The sequence below is a fragment of the Lygodium microphyllum genome, chromosome 30, assembly GCF_053477565.2.
Source record: "Lygodium microphyllum isolate KBCC chromosome 30, Lygodium_microphyllum_v1.1.10, whole genome shotgun sequence".
In the NCBI taxonomy this organism is placed as follows: domain Eukaryota; kingdom Viridiplantae; phylum Streptophyta; class Polypodiopsida; order Schizaeales; family Lygodiaceae; genus Lygodium; species Lygodium microphyllum.
The window spans coordinates 4691602-4701127 of NC_141164.1; the positions used below are offsets into that span (position 1 = coordinate 4691602).

Sequence of the window (9526 nt, forward strand, 5' to 3'; positions counted from 1 at the left end):
TGTGAAGGCACTAGCACCGGCTCCTCTCTCCAGCAAGGACCTATGAATGACAAATGAATGATGACTCTGGAGGGGGAGCCTGAATAAAAAGGCTGAAATAATGCCATAAATGGCAACAAGTTGGCCACAATTTAATGCTAGTCGGCCAACACAAAAACGCCCAAAATAGAAATTAGAAAAAGCCAATTAAAATGCCTAAATACACAATATAATATCTTGATGCCCTAACCCATTGGATCGCATGCACAGACTCAACCATGAACATACTGTGAGAGTGCGCAACGGAAGAACACAAACACAGAGGAGAGGAGAGAGAAAGCAGGGAATGAAGAAAGAAAGTCTGCACTGACTGAGATGAATGCTGAATACACTGAAATGGACAGAGCAGTCCCTGCATGCAGCCCGGAGCGTCAGTGAGGGCACCAGAACTGATTGGAAGCAATGGCAGCACCAATGCCCAAGACGGAGATGGCGGAGACAGTGCTGAACCTGCAGAATACAATGCTGGAATGACTGGGGGGGCTGCTATATATAGCCCCTAGGCCAGTAAACTGGCCGACCTGCCAAATCTGGCCGATCTAGCCAGATTTGGCCGACCAGTCAGATCTGGCCGACTTTGGCCAGATCTGGCCAACCTGCCCAAAAAACTGGGCCGACTGCACAATAACAGCCCAGTATGGGCTGTGTGACTCCCGCAGGCTGTGGACTGATGAAAACAGCCACTAAAGGACTGACAGAGCTCCTCTGTCTCCTATCAGACTCTGACAGGAGCTCACAACCAGGAGATGACAGACTGAGAATGATAAAGAGCAGGCTAACACCCCCTCTCAGATCCTGGGAGGGTCTGAAGACCCAAGAACCGCATGTGATGAAGCAAAGAAGCCTGAGGCAAAAGCTTCGTAAAGAGATTAGCAGCATTGGCCGCCGTAGGACAATAGACCACCACCAGCTCCGAATCCACGATCCGCTCTCGAACATAGTGATACTAAACCTCAATGTGCTTCGTGCGAGCATGAAAAACCGGGTTCTTGGCCAAAGCAAGAGCACTCTGGTTATCCACGCACAGCTCCGTAGGTCCGGTCTGGGAAAAGCCAATCTCCGTTAGTAAGCGACGGAGCCAAACTGCCTCCATAGCGGTCGAACATAGGGCCCGATACTCAGCCTCTGTAGAAGAAAGTGCCACAGTAGGCTGCTTCTTACTGCTCCAAGAGACAGCACCGGATCCAAGGGTGAAAGCATAACATGTAGTGGATCGTCTCGAATCCACATCACCTGCCCAATTAGAATCACTCCATCCAGAAAGGGTAATCCCATCTCCATACAGGATCCCGAAGGATCGAGTCCCCTGGAAATAGCGAAGAACCCGCAAGGCTGCCTGCCAGTGATCCTGGGTAGGAGTCTGTAACGAGTGGCATCTAGAAGGGGAACTCCAGCTGTTAAAAGCTTGGACTCTGGGTCCATGGGGCATGAGATAGGCCGACACGCAGCCATATCAAACTCCGAAAGAAGCTCGGAGATATACCTGTGCTGCGAGATAAAAATGCCCTGTGCCATCGGATAGATCTCCAGGCCTAGAAAGAAGTGAAGGATCCCTAGATCCATCATGTCAAACTCCTGCTGAAGAATGGACCGAGTATGCTCCACCTGCTGAGTGTCGCTCCCTGTAATGATAAGATCATCCACATACGATAAGGAACACAGAAAGAGAATCCACAACCCGTAAGTAGAGGTTGGGATCATAAGCGGAGCGCGCAAAGCCACTCTGTAGAAAGAAGCGGTCAATCCGCTGGTACCAAGCACGAGGAGCCTGCTTCAAGCCATAAAGAGCCTTCCGCAACCTGTAGACATGATCCTCCTTCCCCTGCACAAGAAAACCAGGAGGTTGTGAAACATAAATCTCTTCCTCAAGAACGCCATTCAGAAAAGCAAACTTGACGTCCATCTGATAAACAGGCCAACGGTGGTGAGCAGCAAGAGCCAAAAGAACGCGAATGGTGGACATCCTAGCTGTAGGAGCAAAAGTCTCAAAGTAGTCCAACCCTTGGCCGTAAATGCCTTGGTGGAGCCACTGGCTCCCACCTCTTTTAGTCGCTCGTCATGCTCCAAGATAAGCGGGAAAGCTCCTCCCATAGGAGTGTCTCACGGGTCCTCGAAGTGATGAGGCTGGTATAGAAGACATCATAACGGGGTGATGGCAGCTGAGTCAACAGAATCATCGCCATATCCTCAGACGATATCAGACGACCAAGAGAGGCTAACTCGCCTCGCATATCCTCCATCTTCGTGATGTGCTCCTTCATGGAAGGAGAATCATCAAGACTGAGCATCCGCAACTTCTTCTCCAAGGAAATCTTGTGGGCAAATGTCTTGTGCTGATACAAAGACGCAAGCTTCTTCCACACTTCCGCCGCGGTCTGTAACCTGTGAATATGTACAAGAACGGAATCATGGAGACTCATAAAAAGAAAGGAATGGGCTCGAGAGTTGAGCCTATCCCATAAGGCTGCACGGTCCATAGAGGTGCCATCGGACGAATCCGCGGGGGGACGGTCGATGGGTGAAGAAACAAGCTCCCAAAGGTCAAATGTATCGAGGATGCAGGCCACCTTGCATGACCAGAGGGAGTAGTTGGAACCATCCAACTTATCTTCCTTCGGAAAGGAAGGGAGAATCAGCACCTGAATAGAGGGAATCAAGGAAGGCATCCGCACATCTGAAGCAGTCTTCATGGAAGAAACCTTCGCGGTAGATGGAACCCTCTAAGATGCATGGACTGAAGAAGGACGAGTGCGAGGAGGTTCTTCCCGACGTTGAACCTCATGATAATCTCGCCTCCTCTCAGAGGAATGATGAGAAAGAAGTTCATCCTCTGAGTCATCAAAGCCTGAAAACTGGTAAGACATCTTCGAATCTGCAAAATACCAAAGAAAGTTGTGCCGATGTCGAAATATGACCAGCAATGTGGTCACCAACCACCAAGACGCAGACTGAGAATGCCTACAAACACCTGGATCTGCAAAACGCAAAGATAACTGATGACGATCACCAGAAAAGAGACCACTAGCACCAGGAAACAGCCAGGAAAGGAGTCGCCAGCAGGAAATGTGCCGCCTGGAGTGGAAGCGACCAGCAGAACAGCAAAACGCAGCCTGTAGATGAGTCGCCCAGTAGAAGGAGGGACAGCCTGGTGAAAAACGCAGGGTTGTTGCGTCGCTGGATGACGCGGCAGCCTCTGTAGACAGCGTGGACAGAAAACGCAGGCTGAAGAGCCTCCAGAAGAAGTCGCCTGGCAGTTGTTGATCAGATGGCAGCAGTAGTAAGGTATCTCACTCCTGAGGGTATGTCCTTCGTGCTCTCAATCAGGCGATGATACCATGTGAGAGTGCGCAACGGAAGAAGAACACGAACACAGAGGAGAGGAGAGAGAAAGCAGGGAATGAAGGAAGAAAGTCTGCACTGACTAAGATGAATGCTGAATACACTGAAATGGACAAAGCAGTCCCTGCACGCAGCCCGGAGCGTCAGTGAGGGCACCAGAACTGACTGGAAGCAATGGCAGCACCAATGCCGGAGACGGAGATGGCGGAGACAGTGCTGAACCTACAGAATACAATGCTGGAATGACTGGGGGGGCTGCTATATATAGCCCCTAGGCCAGTAAACTGGCCGACCTGGCCAGATTTGGCCGACCAGCCAGATCTGACCGACTTTGGCCAGATCTTATCTGGCCGACCTGCCCAGAAAACTAGGCCGACTGCACAATAACAGCCCAGTATGGGCTGTGTGACTCCCGTAGGCTGTGGACTGATGAAAACAGCCACTAAAGGACTGACAGAGCTCCTCTGTCTCCTGTCAGACTCTGACAGGAGCTCACAACCAAGAGATGACAGACTGAGAATGATAAAGAGCAGGCTAACACATACACATCTATTGACACCTTTCACATGGGATTAGATGAGCTATTGCCCAACTATGCACCTCCTCACATCAAATAAAGGTTGAGAATGGTAGATATAAATCCATACCACCAGAGAAGTGCATATGTCAAATATATCAACTACTATCAAGAGTCATGGATTACATTGATCAATGATGCATTGGTCTCTTCCTCAAGATATAAAGGCCTAGAAAGACACTCCTTAAGAGTACAACGCCAAGATACTAAGGACCTACCCACATGTAACTTACATATTTCTGAAGATTGAGACTAGGTCGAGATCTCCTGAATCTCTTGGAGCTGAACTCTAGAGGACCTACCTAGAGACGGCTCATTTACCTAAGTCAAAATCTTTCTGTTGTGTTGAGTATTTAGTAAAATCCATCTACATTTTGCATATAAAAAGATCAAAATGTTGAGTATTTAGTAAATACTATTCATCTAATTAAGCTATGTATTAAAGGGGCCATTATCATGGTTAGTAAAGCTTGTTGCATGTATACTATACTCTCAACCAACATTATGTTATAGATTGTCATGGTAGATATTAGTTTTCATTGAGAATGTGATATTGATGCTATCCATTTAGATAGGAATTCTTCATAGTTAAACACATCCCCAAGAATATCAAATAATTAAATTTATTCGGCTTTATAAATTATTTTAACTTTGCTATCTCCCTTTGCTGATAATAATGATGTTTTATGGTTTTATATGGTATTTTGCTACTAGCTTGTATTTTCAATTTGGCACTAACCCTTGCACGAGCTACCAATTGATTGAAATGAAGAATTGGATCATTAGGCACTCATTATCTAGGTTGCCCTTCTTTGATGGGGCTTCACACTTTGGACAAACAAGGAGTCCTTTCCTTCCAAGGCTAAGTTCTTGCCTTCCTTGAGGAAACCTAGAAACCAATCATTTCACTAGTTTTCAAATAGACATACATCTCACTCTTCTTCTTTGAATACTTATCTTTCCCCCAACAACATCGACATCAACATTGACATCAATATCTTGCAAAGAGAGGGGGTGCCTACTCCTTCTGCCATTTGGTAGTGAAAGGAGGTGGTCCTCTCCTCATGGTGTTTACAAGATTTTAATTATTTTCAAAGACATCATTATTATACTTTGTATCATTGTCCACATCATTGGGATAATTCTAATTGTAAAAGTGCACTTGGACAAGTGAACAATTCCCCTCCAAGGACACTATCCAAGTGGCACCATTGCATAGCATTTTACTTGAGCATGAGATCTTGCATTACCCCATGCATTGGCATTCTATCCTTGTAAACATATATGTGCACATTTCAATCAAAGAGTGGTCGACTCTGGATTCATCATATTCGCAGCAACTCACATGGCAATCCCCCTCCATAGTCTCTGTAGCAACTCAACGCATATACCCTCCATGCTTTTCCTTCTTCACCAACACTCTCAGAGATGGTAGAGATAGCTTGTTTGTTTTGTGGTGTGCTGAATCTAACCATCCCTTTCATTTTCCCAAGAATAGAGATGCTCAGTAAGACAAAAACGTTCAATTAAACTCTTTTTTTTTTAATTTCAACATGGTTCCATCTGCCTTTGCAAGTCCTAGTAGGCCACTGGACAGCCAATGAACACTCCTTGTTGAATGCCTTGGCCTCTCCAAGGTGACCTTTTGGGCTCCCTTGGTAAGATACCCATCACCTCTATAGTCTTGGTAGGTCCTTGAATGGCCAACATACACCCTCAACCCCATACCCAAGTTGCTTTGGGGTGAGACGCCTGAGGGCAATTGTGGGCTTGAGCTATCTTGACGATCCCTTCCTAGTCATTTTTTGACCTGAGAGAGAGTGTTGAACTAGAAAATTTGATTAGCTCTTTATTATGGCTCCAAAACTCAATTATTACCAAACTTTCATTAAAAAGAAATGCATTTCTATCGAGTGTCTATGTCTCGTAAGCCAAACACTAATTTGGGAGAATCCACTCACCTCAAAATAGACAAGCTGTCCACCACTCAACATATCCTTGTTTAACAAATTGTCGGCGCCTCTCCTTTACTATCTACACGCCTTCCCAACAAATATCTCAATTCCAATTCGTTCTCCACCAACTAGAACCTACATCCAACCCTCCATCAATTGGCGATTATTTTCTACTCTCTAGGCTTGAGTTTACTGATCTTCAACCATCAAGCAATAGTTTCCGACCACCATCTACTACCTCAAAGTCGCTAGACTGTGCGTGCATTGCTGACTAGACATCTATGACCTGCATTTTTAGTTCCAACAATTGTCACCGATCCGCCACATCATATTGATGTTGTATTTTTCTGTTTACAGCAATTGCCTACATCTTACTAACAGTTTCCAACCTATTACCTACTGTTCAAGCTGTCCCAATTCTGTCCGTTATCGATCTAGACTCTCCTAATCTACATTTGTTGCTGCAATACACTTTCAAAGGCTATCTGCTGCATTTCAAGATCTGTACAAAGGACACACTCTCCAACTCACACTCTCTGCCTCTGTCCTAGAGACATAGGAGTTGCTCTTGGAGCTAGTACTTGTACAAACTGTTGTGATTAAGATTTGAGAATCTCTTCTAATTTTCTTCGGTTCTCTCCTATTTTGTTTAGTTGTGCATTAATACTGTGAGTCTTACAATAGACCACTTTGAAAATGTGTCTAGCCACCACAAATGGTCTTACCAATAACAAACACTTGAAGTTCACTGTTATTGGAAGGCATTGCTACTACATGGTTTTCACAATAGAAAGACCACGTCAAACAAGACTAGCAACTAACAAAGCAGCTATTGATCTAAGCCCTTGCCCATCAAAACATCATCCAAGCTACATTATAATAAACACAAGAACTTAAGCAATGCCATACATAACCAATGGCTCAATTTATTGTCAAATTGAATCAATTGCTACTATGAGCCAACCTATCTATGGCGGAGGCTATGAGGTGGTTTATCCTATGGCCAAGAATACACCCTGGCCCAGCCAGAAGGGTACAAGGCCAAGGTCCAACCACCTTCCATGATTCCATCCGAATAGCATAATGGATTAACATCAGTAACACAATTATAGCCATGCCAATACAACAAAGAACCTAGATGCACTGCCCATTACAATCTATTAGCAAGGTTCTTGGCATGTTTGACTTGTGATAAAGAGAGAAGAGTGAGACATGATTTGGGGGGAGAGATGAGAAAGAGCTAGAGACAATCCCATGCTTTGTAATAGTGCATCATTGTAAATTGAATGATTAAGAAAGATATTTTCTCCTCCTTCGAATAATGTATTCACTCTTGACTATCACACATGTTGAGGCACATCACAACATTATAGTACTCAAAGTATGCACGAGTTGTTATGCAACTCCACCATGTAACTTGATCTTGGACATTCCAAATTTCAAGTAGACTTCAAAAGACGAATAGCATCATATAATAAACTATGAAAATTTAGGCATCCATTTTCAATACTAATTTAAGCTAGCAAATCTGAGTGAGAAGCAACGAAGAGCCAAGTCCCTTCTATGTTACGTCCCTTGTTTGCATATTCCATTTGTTATCATGCAAAATATGCCACGTCATGATGCTTACTGCGGGAGAAGATTTCATGCACATTCCAAGTGGCAATTTTCATATGCATCCAAAAAAGAAGAGTTAGGTCAAAGCTAGTTTTGCCTTGATTTAACCTTTTTCACCAAAATCTCAAGGGTTCTCTCATCAAGAAGATCGGCTAGTGTCACAAATGAACTCAAACCCTAATGTTCAAATATAGAGGTGGAGGGATCATTCCCCTTCTTTGGGGTGGAAAGTTAATAATGACAATCCAAGGGGGCAATCACCTTACCTCGGGTATCAAAAGCAAGTCTAGCAAGGGGATCCCTTGAACAGTCTGTCGAGGCTTTCATAGTGAGAGGCTTTTGCGATACAGAAGGAACCATTTCATCAGCTACATGCACCATAGATGACTTATCTTTCTACCACACATAGGTACGCAAGGGCTCCTACAAAGTGGCAAGCATAGTAGCCACCATGTTAATATTGGCCTTTTTGTCTCTTTTAGAGCGAACATCAACCCTACCATATTCATGTTGGTCTGAAAACTGCAGGGGCTGCTTCTCTTTATCCACATTTGTCGACATGAGCCTCATTATCCTAAAGGCTTTCAACCATGAGGCCCTCATAGACTACCAAGGCAACCCCAACATTTGGAACTGCATTTTTCTCTAGGCACTTGGCCATAAAACGCCCCAACTTCGCACAAGAGCAACGATGGCCAACAAAAGTGCCCCATTTCAAGCGAAAATACGTCGAATGCATTCCAAGACAATTCAAACACAGCCAAGTCATGCCTCATGAGAAGTGTCCCACAACATGCACATATAGTTGCAATTCACGGCCCTCAAACTGGGGGTTATATACCAAGACAATGTCAATAGCTGCCATAGCTTCTTTCAACAAAGGCCAGTACACAGCAAGACAGGCTTCCATTTCCACCCACACTGAACACTCCTATTGAAGCAACCACTAGAAATTTGGCATTAGCCTCCATGGCACAACATGGACCCAGCATCTATCGAAGAACAAAGCCACCCTTGCCAAGAGGTCATCCCAGTATACTGCTGATTTTAACAATGCCTCATAAAAGTCCCATGACCCCATAAAAATTTCCTCCAAGGGCCAATGTCACTGTCTGTCTGTCCTATCCCTGCAAGATGCACACAACAGCACACGAAGGTCACTGTCTGTTTGAACTGTCATCAGCACGCACAGGTCGTCACTGTTTGTCACATCAGCACACAGGTCGTGATATATTTAACTTTCACTTCGGACAGGTTTTCACCGGCTGAACTGTCGTGTTGCAAGCAGGTAGTCACTGTCTCAAGTCCCATGCACTGGCCAAGTGCTTGCCTTCTTACCTGGTTGTGACATATAAGATACCAAGATGCTGAAGGGGAGCATCATCGAAGGCGATTCCCACTCCTTGCTGGACCAAGCACAGAGTTTCTCCCGCAGCGGCGTCCAGGATGGGACGCCCATCCTTCCCGCGGACGCTGTATTCAACAACTCCGCCTCCCATTCTGGTCTTGCTTTCGCGGCAAAAAGAAAAACGACTAAAAGGCCGACGCTCACAAATTCACAAACGACAAAAAATAACGAAATGGAACTCTTTCTAAGCTACGCCTTCATTTACCTCACCCATATCCTTTTCCTCTGTTCCTTTTTCCTTCTTTATTTCTAGTTTCTAATTTTTTTCCTCCCCCTCTCCCTGTGATAAACTTACACTCGTTACGCACTCAACATGGCACAAAAAGGTAACACGGTATATGAGCTCAAGGTATACTCTTGTATTATTCAATCCAAAAAGCGAAACAACATAGACACGTCCCAGGACTACACCCTCGTGATGTCGCACATAAGAGGGTTCAGATACTCCTGGCTTATTCTCCTTCATTTGCAACTTGATTGGGGTCTTGCTAGGCAGTTGCATTCTTTCACATGGTACTCTGACGCCTTCTCCTTGCATATCTACCATCATTTCATTTACACCTTTACCAAACATTGCAATGACATACTTGT

General features: G+C 44.9%; 1 protein-coding gene across 2 annotated transcripts in view; it reads right to left on the reverse strand.

Annotated features, from left to right (window-relative positions):
• LOC148009505 (chloride conductance regulatory protein ICln-like) overlaps positions 1-9099 on the reverse strand; it is a 37448-nt gene extending 28349 nt beyond the window's left edge. Inside the window, exon 1 of one of the 2 annotated variants that reach the window (XM_087672922.1) lies at positions 8866-9099. In XM_087672922.1, coding sequence (XP_087529048.1) covers positions 8866-9026 — 161 coding nt within the window. In that variant the 5' untranslated portion in view covers positions 9027-9099. The remainder of the gene's footprint in view (positions 1-8865) is intronic. The other variant, XM_087672921.1, reaches the window with a different exon arrangement.
• Between the last annotated feature and the right edge of the window lie 427 nt (positions 9100-9526).